We start from the raw sequence: 14033 nt of genomic DNA, 5'->3' as shown, positions 1-14033 counted from the left end.
GTTTATAGAATGTAGATATCCATGTTTTATTGAGAAAATGACAGAAGCTAAATTATTTTTAAACTGATATTTCTAAATTTTTGCATTTGATTAATTTCAGATCATATATTTATTATGTTTAAATTACATAAAATTTGTACACCCAAATTTATATACTAAAACCCTCCTATATTCAGAAATCATAATATTATGAAAACATGAAAAAATTATAATAAAAAGCTACAAAATTTATTACTTAAAATATGTTTATAAGTATATATGTATGTATGCATATGTATATATTTTTGTGTACATATTTATGTTTCCAGTAAATTAACTGGACAGTGTGTGTCTTGTTGACACCATCAAAATGCTGAAAGAATATTGCCAATTAGCTAATATCAAAAGCCATAAAGTTTGTACATTATGGTAAAGACAACCAAATGGCTATTTAGTCATGTTCAGAGCAAGGCGAAAAAAGAAAAGGTAGGTGCTCTTCTTGTGACAAAGTTGTTATAGTGGTGGATACGCAAAAACATAAAAGCAAAACTGCAATTCATCTTTGTTTCCACCACAATTGCCCTCCAATAGGAAAGGATAAAAATAAATATTGACTGAAGATAACTACTCAGTAGATAAAATGATTATAGAATAGAACATATAAAATAAATTTCAGTCAGACAAGTGATAGAATGAGAAACTGAGAGATTGCAATGAAACTGTCAAAGATGGAATCATTAAGAATGTTCAGATCTGTAAGTTTCAAGATGGATGTACGAGTTCTCATTTGTTTGTTGGTTTGAAGAAAATAATAATAATAATGTGATTTTCAAAAATCACATTCACTTAGTAATTCAATAATATTCCATATAAGAGAATAAGGCATTTTATTAAAAGGTTTGGGATTTAATTTTTAAAATCAAGATGGCAAGGAAGCTTCATACCTTGGTACAAGAGTAAGTCCAATCAAATGAATCTCATTCTCCTGTTTGGACTGAGTTACCAGACAGGAAAATGAGAGAAATGCTTTGAATGTTCTACATGACTTTCAGCAAAACATTTTTCAAAATTTTCTAATTATATTCTTATGAATAAGATTAGGAAATATGATAATGTAGATATAATAGGAAGATGGATTCGCAGTAGATTCCATTACAGTCCCCAATGGAACTGAGCTCCATTACTGTTGTAACTTGGAGAGGGGTTTTCTCTCTTAAATTCTTGGTCTGCTCAACTTTCATTCAGTAATAATCTGCATGATGATATGGAAAATATGCTTATCAAATATTTAAAATGACCCATAATTAGAAGTAATACTAATAAAGTTGTTTTTTGACTATTTTTATTGAGGCTTAATTAACATATAGTATTACATTAATGTCAGATGTACAATATAATGATTCAATAGTTCCAAACATTACTCAATGCTCATCACTATAAGTGTACTCTTAATCTCCTTTATCGCTTTCAGCCATCCCCTCACCCACTTCCCCTCTTGCAACCAAAAGTTTCTTCTCTGTATTTAAATGTCTCTTTTTTTTTGTTTCTTGTCTTGTTTTGTTTCTTAAATTCCACATGAGTGAGATCATATGGTATTTGTCTTTGTCTAACTTGACTTCACTTAACAGTATACCCTCTAGGTCCATCCTTGTTTGACCTAGAAAATAGCAAGATCTCATTCTTTTTTGTGGCTGAGTAATATATATTTATAGATATAGACATAAATATATCTATATATCACATTTTATCCATCAATTTATGGACACTTGGGTTGTTTCCATACCTTGGATATTGTAAATACTGCTACAATAAGTGTAGGGGTGCATATATCATTTTGAATTATAGCTTTGATTTTCTTTACCTTAGGTAGATACCCAGTAGTAGAGTTACTTGATAATATAATATTTCCATTTTTAATTTTTTAAGGAACCTCCATACTGTCTTCCATAGTGGCTGCACCAATTTACAGTCCCACCAACAGTGCAGCAAGGTTCCTTTTTCTCCACATCCTCACCAACACTTGTTATTTCTTGTCTTTTTGATTCTAGCTATTCTGACAGGTATAAGGTAATATCTCATTGTGGTTTTGATTTGCGTTTCCCTGATGATTAATGATGTTCAGCACCTTTTCATGTGTCTGTTGACCATTTGTATGTCTTCTTCTATTCAGGTCCTCTGCCCATTTTTAAATTGGCTTATTTTTTGTTTGGTGTTGAGTTGTATAAGTTTTTTTAATATATTTTGGATATTAGCCCCTTATCAGATATATCATTTGTAAATATCTTCTCCCATTCAGTAGATTGCTTTTTGGTTTTGTTACTGGTTTCCTTCACTGTGCAGAAGTTGTTTGGTTTTTTTTGTATAGTCCCAATAGTTTAATTTTGCTTTTGTTTCCCTTGCCTGAGGAGACATACTTAGAAAAATATTTCTATGGCCTATGTCAAGGAAATTACTGCCTGCTTTCTTCTAGGAGTTTTATGGTTTTAGGCCTCACATTTAAGTCATTGATCAATTTTGAGTTTATTTTTGTGTATGGTGTAAGAAAGTAGAAAGTCTGCTAATGAAGTTATTTATTCAACCAATAGAGGATAATTCAGTAACCACAATGGGACAGACATATTGCTAGATGGTAGGGCAAAAGATATGAATAAGTCATTGAGAATCTCACAATATCCAGGAACTTATTTCATCAGGTCAGTTATATAAGCTTAATTTTTCTCCTACTACAGCGACTAGAACATAGTATAGAGCCAACTAATATTTCTTAGTTAATGAATTAATCAATGACTCAACTTGCAATTAAAATCAATATTCAACCAAATCTGAGGCCAAATTTAACATTACTATCAGAGAAAGAACTGGATAAAAGATTAAATATGAAATGCTTGGATAAAAGATTAAATATGAAATGTCATCCAAATGTCATGACCATCACAATTTCACATTTATAATAGAATGCATTTTAAAAATTTTGGTATTATAGTTTAGGAAAAATTATTCCCATGCACTGTCAACTGCAAGATTGTTCCTATGGTGAATTTATTGCACATTTGTGATACTAAATAGAAGCTCACTTTTAACATACGTTACTGGGGGACTAAGGAGAATTGAGTGTAACTTGTCCTCCTCTAACAGTCTCTTTTCCTTACACTTCACATTTATGACTGGGTTGATGATGATTTGTCATGCATTTTGTTGTATGATTCCAGAGTTTCCCCCTCACATAATTTCGATGTGGCAGAATTGATATTCTACTTTCAATTCATCTCCATATGATGTGGAAAAATTCTTCCCATAACACCTTACTTCATAATTCCTGGCTTCAATGAAATTAAATAACCAAAAACTACAAACAGTTTTTACGTAATTTAGTTTCATGTTATAAATACTAGTATAACAAATAATTTCATAAAAAGAGAACTATGATATAAATCAGTCTCCATTACTCTTTATATGCTTATTTATGTTTTATAAATATTTATGAGCTCAGAGAGGTTATTTATTCTTCCTAAAGTTATCTGGCTAATGTACACTGTTGCTATTTGTATTGGCTATCAATATCTTTTCAAATTTACTAAATCATTTGAAGTGGTCACTCCTTTTGCATATAATATAAACCATTTCCACAATCCTTACTAATTATTGTAATATTTTCCATTTCCATTGTCAAAATATATGTATTCACGGATTGGCTGAAATAATTCCAACATATTAAAGACTTAAGGAAATTTTCATTCCAAGTTCTATCTAAAATGTGTACCTCTATTCAAAAGTGAATATGCAGAAATTAACAATGAATCCAGTGGCAGGCTTTGTTTATATTACCACTTTGCTCAGTAACTATGATGGCAATCACATATATGCCTATGCAATCACAATTTATGCATCATACACAATTTCAGGGATATCAGATAATATGTTGAAGTAGGCATTTGGCAGTTTGGTCCTCCAAAGGCTAAAGCCAATACTAAATAGATCATTTCAATTGAATATCATAGCTGATGCCAAACTCACATACCTCAAAATGCATTTTTAAAAATTCCCTCTTGGAATACAAAAAGGTGACAGAACAAAAGGACATGCTCTCGGGAGTCATCTTTAGGAGCTGTAGATTCCTTTAATAGTGTGACAGACATGACCTCTTCCCATCATGGAGCCTACAATTCTGTGGGGAGTTCAGCCAGCAAAACTGTAATCACAAAAATAAATATATAATTACAAACTATGATGTGTTCCATCAAAGAAAATATAAGGTACTTAGAGACTACACTGGGGAAAGTTATTTACATAAGGAGGCAGGAAAAGCCTCTTTGAGAAAATGGCATTTAAGAGCTAAAAGACATGTGGGAATTAGTTAAGTGAAGTTGCGGAGAAAGAATATTCCAGACAGATAAGAGTTTGGCTACTCCTTGTAGTGGGCTCATAAAAGGCCAGTAAGTGGAGCTGGTGGGACTAAGCCAGGAAAAGAGTAGCAGAAGTTTCTGGAGGGGCTTGGAGGGCCAGATCTTGTAAGATCTGACAAGGCATGGTAACAATTTTGGATTTTTTTCTAGATGTGATAGAAAGCATTTGGAGGATTGCAAATAGGGATTTTCACTTTTTAGAGATTGCTCAGACTACTGTAGGGAAAGAATTAGAGCAAAGAATGAAATCAATAAGTTACAGTATTTTAAATAATTCTTCATAAAAATGAACTATATCCATCTTCACCCACGCTATTAGAATTTTCTTGTTTTCGCAGGTTGAAGAATTTACCATTCTCATTTACCAAACTTAAAGAACTTGCAGCTTTGTGGCTTTCTGACAATCAGGTAAAAACCGTTATTACCTGATTTATTTTGTTTATTAAGATGAACTATAATTTAAGCTTCGAATTACTAACGTATTCCCAGTAGCTACCTTTGGCATATACTACAAAATATAGATCCCTTTATCTTCTGAAAGATTTTTGTAAAGATAGCAGTTCAAGTGTGTATTTCATTGCTACAGATAATACAGTACTATAATCTCCACCCTCTTTAAATACTTTGATTTAGCATCGACTTCATTCTCATGTATCAAACACACAAAACGATCATTTTTATAGCTTTGTACTTCTAAAAGGTACCTCTTGTCCTTAGGGGATGTTCTTTAATTATATCTCTGAAGGTAAGGAATAAGAAATCACAGATGGAATTATTATCCAATGTATTCCTTTTTAAAATACTTTCAATTATAATCAACTTAATTGTAAAATTTTACACAAGGAATTTTCAGATATATTTTGTGACTATTATCAGTATTTTCTGTGAAATTGGTTTGAGATTATTTTTTATAATCACGAAAATAGATTATATTCAAATTAGTAATTGAGTGTTAATGAATAACTTTAATAAGTGGAAAATAACAAGAAATAGTTGAAGACATCTGATTTGCCACCAGAAAAAAAAAATGGTGGTGGACAATTTTGACATGGCTTATTAATCTTTACTTTTTTCTCATAATCCCAAAATTTTGAAACACCTTTTTGCAAATATGAATAGCCAAATGAAAACAAATCATCTTGAATTTAGTTTGTTATCATTATCTCCTGAGCATAAATGCAGCATTACAGGTAAATGAATTGACCAGATTTCTAAGTATTGGGCTACTTCTGTGAAAAAATTAAATCTCTACAAAACATAAAATGTAAGTGTAAGAATAATGTTTGTGTCCCTACAGTCATTATAGTACTTGCTTCCATCTGCTGAGTAGAGAAATTAGATTCAAATCCAAATCTTATCAATGAACTATAGATTTTTCAAGGCATTAATATATCATTATAAATAAATAATTTCTGGATTCAATGTGAGTTATGCTAATGGAACAATCTATTCTACAGTCTTTCATTGTGAAAAAACATCTGTTAATATCATGATTTATTATTCTTGTGGGAGACTGAACTGAACAATGACTGCATCATTTAACTTTTATTTATAACAGTGATTTAATGTGTTTCTGACTCAGTTGCATGAGACAAGCTGATATGCCAAATCCACTTTGTGTTTCACTCCTATTAATAAATGTCATGAAATTAGTGGATTTTTTAAACATTAGATATCATCATTTCCAATAAGGTATATATATACATATGTATATATATATACATATATGTATTCATATATGTATATATATATATATATAATTTAATATCAGAGTTCTACAATACCCTTCAGAAATTGTATTTGTAAAATCAAATTAATAATAAAGAATTAAATATTACCATCCACAAGAAATATACTGATACATCAGGTACAACAAGAATAGTTGCTTATTTTTATGTGGACTCTGTCTTTGGTTACAAAAATATCTCTCAAAAAATGCTTCTGTTTTAACCTAATTAAATTCATAGATGATTTTGCAGTAGCATGGATTTGATAGCAAATCCCATTTGTCTTTTTAGGGCAGCAGTTTGTGAAAATGAATGAGCATATAGAACCACACCAAAAGCTTACTTAGTTGAATAATTTAATACATCTTGGTCTCTTTAAGACTAAAACTGACATTGCTTAGTGAAGATGATAGGTTTTGTAAAAAAGTATCCTACAGAAAAAGAAACTCTCAGTATGAAGACCTTAGAATTTAAGAATATTCCTCAGCAATAGTCTTTTATGTAATCCTTAATTATTTTATTACTTTTTTCCTTGCCTTTCTTTTAATTGTTCATTCAGCTCAGTGAGGCCAAACTATTGACCATGTCTTATATAAAAGTAATATTCTTCATATTCACTATCTTATTAATCTATTTTGTATGTTCTTTGCGTCTAGTCAAAAGCCCTTATCCCTTTACAAACTGAAGCCCATCCAGAAACAAAGCAAAGAGTATTGACTAACTACATGTTTCCCCAGCAACCTCGTGGTGATGAAGGTAAATTATCAGTAAAAATTTCTCCTATACTTATATAATTATGGATAAAAGGGAATAATTTTATTCTGATATCTGGCCAGGAATACTGACACATGGGCAAGGCTATGAAAATAACTAGATGACACATATAAGTCATCCAGGATTAACCCTAAACATGAATCTTATCTTCCACAATCAGCAAGGAAGAAGTAAAACCTCACTATTTGCCGATGACATGATACTCCATATAGAAAACCTGAAAGACTCCACCAAAAAACTGGGAGAACTGATAAATGAATTCAATAAAGTTGCAGGTTACAAAATCAATGTACACTATACTATTTTAAATAAGATTCCAAAAATGTAACTCTCCCTCTTCATATCTTATATGGAAGTGTTGATTTTTGGGAGCAACTTCTCTTGGTGGACTCTAAGACATAGGACTAGTTAACTAAATGTAGTACCCAGCTCACTGAAATGAGCTAAGAAGGGTCAGACCTTAAGTAAGGTTCAGTGAACTGGTTTATTTCCTGTGTTCACTAATTTCATGAACACAATTTAAACATTTAGTCTGGTGATCCCAGGCCCCAAATTATTTCATGTTAAGAGTTGACCATAAAGAGATAACTTGAAAATAATGACCATTATTTCTCTTTCAAGTTGAGTTTCTCTAAATGATGTCAGTAGCTATGATAGATATACGTGTTGAAAAACCTAAACCTAAACTTTACTTATATTTTCATATTAGTCCCTAGATTATCAAAATATTTCATTTAAAAAATAAAGGGAAAAGTGAAAAGAATCTCAGATTTGCTGGTCATTTCTGATATGTGGTTGCACAGATTGAATCCCTAATTTATTGTAGGGAATGAGGTAGATCTAGTTAGGCAAAGTGTGATATTAAGGAATTAGCCAGGTTTTGTTTTGTTTTGCTCTCTTTTGAGGAAAGAAGAGTTGGTAATAGAAAAATTTTTTGAACTTTAAGCAAGTCACCCTTTAGCTTTTCAGGCAGAAGTATAATAAATGAATTTTCAGAATCCCTTGCAACAAACAAGTACATATATGATAAGTGTTGTCCTTTGGGAAAGAATTTAGCCTGAACTAAGTACTTGTAGCATTTTCATGTGATCTTCACAATTAATGTTGGCAAGGAAGATATTACTATTAGTCCATATTTTGATATAAATTAAATATTTATAAGCCACTTATTTTCCCTATTAATTGGGGATATATTTAGACTAGTTGAGACTGTAATGTTAAAGACTGAATTTCCATATGTTCATAACCCTAAAAACAAGCTCTGCTCCATGTCCTCCCAACCACATACACACAGCAAAAAAAATAAATAAATAAAGCTTTCAATCTTACGCATTTTACTGAAAAACCAATGTTATGTAGTACCTTTTATAAAATCCTGATAGAGTTTAGTGGCTACAAATATGGGTATGGGCTGTGTAATCACACAGACATGGAATAGAATCCTGCACTGGCCCAGAGAAAACTATAGTTTTCTCATTAACAATTGAGGATATATTAGTACTACCCATAGTGTGCTGGTGTGAAGATTTAAAAATTAATGTTTTAAAATGTATAGCCCAGCTCTCTTGTATTATCATTAGTAGTAGTATTTGGAGAGACCATTCTCTGCACTAGAAAACTTCCCAATCCCAATATGTAATTAATATGTACTTAGGAAAGCTGAATTTGAATTAAGATGTAAAAGACCATGTAACAAATATCAAAGGACCTTTCCTCTCTTTTTCTTTCCTTTCTTCTTTATTTCTTTCTTTCTTTCTCTTTATTTTTCCTTTTTTTTTTTTTTTGATTTTGTACTTGTTTATAGTACCTATTGCCATTTTTTTGCATAGTGTACTAAGCTCTATTAATAACACTTCATGTAAAAAAAAGCAATAATACTTTGGAATCTAACTGTAGATTTCCAGTCAGACAGTGACAGCTTTAACCCAACACTGTGGGAAGAGCAGAGACAACAACGCATGACTGTTGCCTTTGAATTTGAAGAAAAAAAGGAAGATGACGAAAATGCTGGGAAAGTTAAGGTGAAACTTTTAATTTTGTTTCTTCTTTCTTCTCATTATCTTTGTTTGTCCACTGTTATTAATACAATAGACTTAGGGACAAATTGAGTGACCTCTGCTTGAAGGTCAGATATATCTTCAAGTGTTCTGGTGGTACCTTTCATTATAGCAGGATGGTAATTTGAGAAGCATTGGTGTGCTTCAGAATGAGACTAATGTCTCTGAGCAAATTTAATACCCATCTTACAGAGTAACAACATGAAAGAGATTCAAGGTGAGAGAAAGCCAAAACAAACAAACAAATCTGGCTGATAGACTTTACCTAAGCATCTTATTATATTTTTGAAACACTGAAATGGTTTTCTTTTAATCGCCAAGCAAGGTATCAGGCAGGCCATATGAGACCCAAGTACACATTTAAGGAAAAACCAACAGATTAATATATTACATTGGCATTAAAATCTCTGAAAGATTCAATGTCCCTGGGGTATCTGAGAAAATTTTCTGAGTTTTCTTAAATATGAAAACAAGTTTTAAAGGAGGCAAGAATACCAGGGGATATTCAGTTTTTCACCTCAAACATATATTTTTAAAATTCTTCATTGGAACTAATTTAAGTCAAGTAACAAGGTGAAATTTTACAATCTATATTTTTAAGTATTTAAGCTTGAAGATATCAGAAGTGATATAGTTCTTCTCAACATCAGATCTTCATATTAACATCATGGCAACATCTTGAATCTCTCACTAATTTTTTATAGTATTATTTGTGTACTTTTTCCATCATGGATACTAACAGCTCTCACTCTGAGTGACTAATTGCCTAAGTAATTGTTATGTGCATCCTGTTAATAGATATAGATTGTGTAATGTGTTCTTCTTTTCTTTCCCCTCATTCCCACATTTTCTAAACTTCTTTCTTAAACCAACACACTCTGGAACCTTACTAGATTTAGACAGTAAGGTAATTGACAAAGCCTACCTCTACATCATTGTGGAGAACCCAAAACGGACTCCCAAATCAAAATGATAGCTTTGTTAAAGATTTGGCTTTGAAAAAAATGTTTCTGGATGCTTGGTTAATGCCATCTAATAACCAAAGAAACATTTTTTTAACTTGTGAATTCCTGGAAAAAACAATGCCAAACTAAAAGTAAACAAAGACCCTCACAACATCTCAGTTCTTCTTTTAAGATTTCGTACGTTAAATATAGAACCAATGGATGATGCATTCTATACTGGACCCCTGATTCATTCTTTTTCTTCACTGAATGTCAAAAACTACTTACTTATTCCTAAAAATCCATATTCAAAGGATCCAACAAGAAAATAGTACATTTAATATACTCTGGTATATGTATCAATGAAAACATAAAATATGGTAAATGCAAACCGTTATTTAGAAGCCCTGTTTGTGTGTTATGTGATCAGGTTTGTTTATAATCAGAGTAGGCTCATTATACTTTAGATTGCATTTTCTTTATGCTTATTTATGTTTGATTTATCTATATTTTGGCGAAACAATATGTGTTTCAAAAATCTCAAACACTTGGTTTTGACTAATTTGAACATTTCCAATGCCATTGGCTATTGGGCAAATTAGAACACAAACAAACTTCTAAATAAATCATCATGGAAGTATGATGAATGGAATGTATGGAAATCTTATAGTAAATTAATCACACGGTTTTGGTTCATTACATGTACATTAAATTTAGCACCATTTTACCTTTCATTTACATAAAATCTAAAAAGGAACCACTGACCTATGCCATCAACTTCCAAATGGACTAGAGTATAATGCCCTACTTATAGAGTGTACAGTGTAGTATAACTGCTGCATTGTGTGAAGAAGTGGTGACCCTTTAGCTTCATTTGATATTGGTACCATTTTGTTAGAGAGTTTGAGCTAATTTTCTGTGGTTGTTTTAAATGCATTACCCAGAGTGAAAAAAAAAAATCAAGAGTAGAAAAATGATAAAGTGAAAGTATTGCTACAGTGCTCCTCTTTCTCCCAGAAAATGGAGATTCCTTCTCCCACAGGATCACTCTTGCCAAGCCCCCTGGGAAAGGGGCCAGCGTGGGATTACTCTCCAACCTGCCAGACTGTCTGGCGATTGCTGCACACCATGGGCCAGGTGTGATCAGCAGATCCAAGATATGCCCGTCCCCCAGAATGACCCACAGCTGGCATGGGGTTGTATAAGTGGCCTCCAGCAGGAAAGGAGCATGTGTACTCCATTGCCAGTTGCAGCACAATCCACCACTCTTCCCTCTCTAAGTGGCAGACAGGTAGGCCTAGGTGTTTGGGGTAGGAGAACCCCCCATGTAGAGGCAACCTTGGAACAGTGGTTTATGGGGTATGTTCTGCATGATTTGGGGTAAGGAATGTCGATCCTATAGAAACCATCCAGTTGCCAGTGTTCGATACCAATTTAAGTTTTTGTTCATTGACATTGGCAATGGGGTGGAGAGAACCAAGTCAGGGGAGGGAACATTAATAATGAGGTGCCTAATGGTGGGATATATGGCATGATTTTTTAGTTGGGTGCTTCATTTTCATTTATGTTTTCATTTTTAAATATTTTTTTCTTTAATTTAAAGTGTGGGAATACCAATAGTCGGGCAGAATGTTGATGACACTGTTGATAACATCTAAATTGTCCCCATACATACATGCATTTTTGTATAATGTCAATTCTGAGGGAGATTAAATAACTAAAAATTAATTCATAAAATAGCATGAGATTTGAATTGGGATTTGCTGAGAGTGGACTTTGAGTACAAAGATGGACATTTGTTGAAAAGTATCGATTTCCTTCTAATTTGAAGGCACAGATGATGAGAATTCCTGTAAGAGAAGATTGGTTTAGGAGTTGTGGCAAATAGGGCTTCCTTATCTCAGTGGGTTGGGTGTTTAAAAGTTTCATTTAAAAAAATGTCTTAATGGGATGTGAAAAAACACTAGATTTTTGGTAAGCTTTACCATCCACATGTAATGGACTAGATTCTTATTCTGTGTCTTATATTCTATGCACAATATAAGGCCAGCTGAGAATCCTCACTGAAACTGCTATAGGTTTCCTTTCTGTGTAAAATGTCCTAATTAAATCCCAGAATAAGATATTTAACAATCAATAATCAAGGCATTCACTATTATTTCTCTTACCGGAATTTACAGCCAAACCAAATTAGAATTTAATCATTACATAAGAAAACCACGGTTTTCTTTGTGAATTCAAGATATCATCTCTAAATGCCTAGCTATTTATGTTAATTCTTTCTTCCATTGCTAAACTTTTGGGAGTCTCCAACATCTTGCAGCTGCTATTTGCATTTACTGCACTTGTTTTAGATCTGAGATATACAGAATGTTGTGAAACATTGCTATTTTTCTAAAATTAAAGTGAAATAACATTGCAGTACAAAAACTTGCATTTTAATAAAATGTATATGTAAAATGAACAAATACTTTATGGTGAGTGATATATACAACATTTTGGTAGGAACATAAGTGACAATTTTTCCCACCTATTTGTTTTTCCATCCCATATTAGAATAAGGGAATATTTCTAGCCTATATATTTAGAAATATAAAGAAACTGCTTTTGTATTGGGGCATTACTGAACTATTAATAAAATTGTGTTTATGAGCATGTTTATTCATTTCTAAAGCAGTGCACACATGAGTTAAAAAGTTGGAAGGCATAAAAAAAGAAAAGTAGGAAGGCAAAACAATCTGTAAAAGGATATAAAATATGTTTTTACAGAACTTACAAACATAACAATTATAAAATATTACACCATTATTTAAATTTTAAAAGGAATTATAAAAAATTGTTAGCTTTATGTTTTTAAAAATTGAAATCATCTTGTTATTTAACTCAGTAAAATTTACATTATAGATTTACAAACACCATTTTTTCACAAGATTGTACAAATAATGTGCTTCACTTCTATCAGACAATAGCTCTGAACCAAGTAACACTTCCATAGCATAGGCTTTGGAGTCAAAGACCTGAGTTTGAATTTGGGCATTGCTACCTATAGCTGTATGACTTTGGACCAACACTGTTCCCTTTTGGTAGAATGGGAACAGATGCTATAATGAGTTATGCAATTTAAACTATATTTAATTATAATTATTTAATTATTGTTAAGTATAATTAGTCAGTGTTTATTTATATTTAAATCTATATGATAAATAATAAAATAAGTATTATTTATCATATAGATAAGTATTATTTATTGTATAGGTAATAATAAATTAAATATCCGTATAAACATATTGCATGTGCCTGGCAAATGGCAGATACTGAATAAATAATGGTTGCTGCTGCATACAATCTGAAAAAACCCAGATAGTTACAGGTTTATATGTATATACATATGTGTGTGTATATATATACATATATAAGTATATAGTATATATAGTAGAATCTAAACTGCCAAAAGAATTGAGACTTTAAAAATACCTAAGTAGAATCTGATTTTAGATAGTATTTAATCTCTGAATAGAATTTACACATTTTCAAAAGACTGTCACAGGTATTATCTCATTTTAGTCATATATTCACCAAAGATATTATCATTCACATTTTACACAAGTGGAAACTGGACAGAAAGGTTAGTGGCTGATAGCTTGTTTGAGGTAAATCTGTGGCTTAAATTTAGATCTTCTGACTCCAGGTCCAACAAGTGGGAAACAAGGAACTTACTGGCTAGGTGAAACAAATCCAAGTTGTATGAGACCTGAAACTCCCACAGTTTGGAGAGGGGCCTCTTTTAAGGAAAAGGATATAAGATAACCATTTAAATACATAAGTAGGGCCCCTCACAAGGCTTTAGAAAGAGGTGTGCAAGTGACAGGCTCTAAAACTGAAGCTTCATTAAATTCATGACAAATCTGTTTCTGTTTCTAAATTTAAATATTTTTCAAAAATAAAGTACCCAAACATATTCTGGTGATGTGACCAAAATATCATATTAACTTGTTTATAAAATAACCAGAAAATATTGGCACCATGGCCATTAGCAAATAGTCATCTAATTTTGTCAGATGAGACATAGCATCTATAAAAAATAGATTACATTATTCAATGAAGAATCTAATTCAATTAAAGAAGAACATTTCACACTTTTTTTTCCTT

At 31.7% G+C, this 14033-nt stretch overlaps 1 protein-coding gene across 10 annotated transcripts in view; it reads left to right on the top strand.

Moving 5' to 3' along the window:
- Positions 1–14033, top strand: part of LRRC7 (leucine rich repeat containing 7) — a 560700-nt gene that overhangs the window by 440853 nt on the left and 105814 nt on the right. For 7 of the 10 annotated variants that reach the window (XR_009258064.1, XR_009258063.1, XM_058717001.1 and 4 more), the window contains 4 exons: positions 4721–4790; positions 6766–6865; positions 8780–8904; positions 10927–11175. Coding sequence is in view for 8 of the 10 variants with exons in the window: in XM_058717001.1 (XP_058572984.1) it covers positions 4721–4790; positions 6766–6865; positions 8780–8904; positions 10927–11175 (544 nt within the window). In the remaining 2 variants the exon portion in view is untranslated. The remainder of the gene's footprint in view (positions 1–4720; positions 4791–6765; positions 6866–8779; positions 8905–10926; positions 11176–14033) is intronic. The other 3 variants (XM_058717002.1, XM_058717000.1, XM_058717004.1) reach the window with 1 other exon arrangement.

The sequence above is a fragment of the Neofelis nebulosa genome, chromosome 2 (genome assembly GCF_028018385.1).
Source record: "Neofelis nebulosa isolate mNeoNeb1 chromosome 2, mNeoNeb1.pri, whole genome shotgun sequence".
NCBI lineage: Eukaryota > Metazoa > Chordata > Mammalia > Carnivora > Felidae > Neofelis > Neofelis nebulosa.
This window is presented reverse-complemented; position numbering and strand designations above follow the sequence as displayed.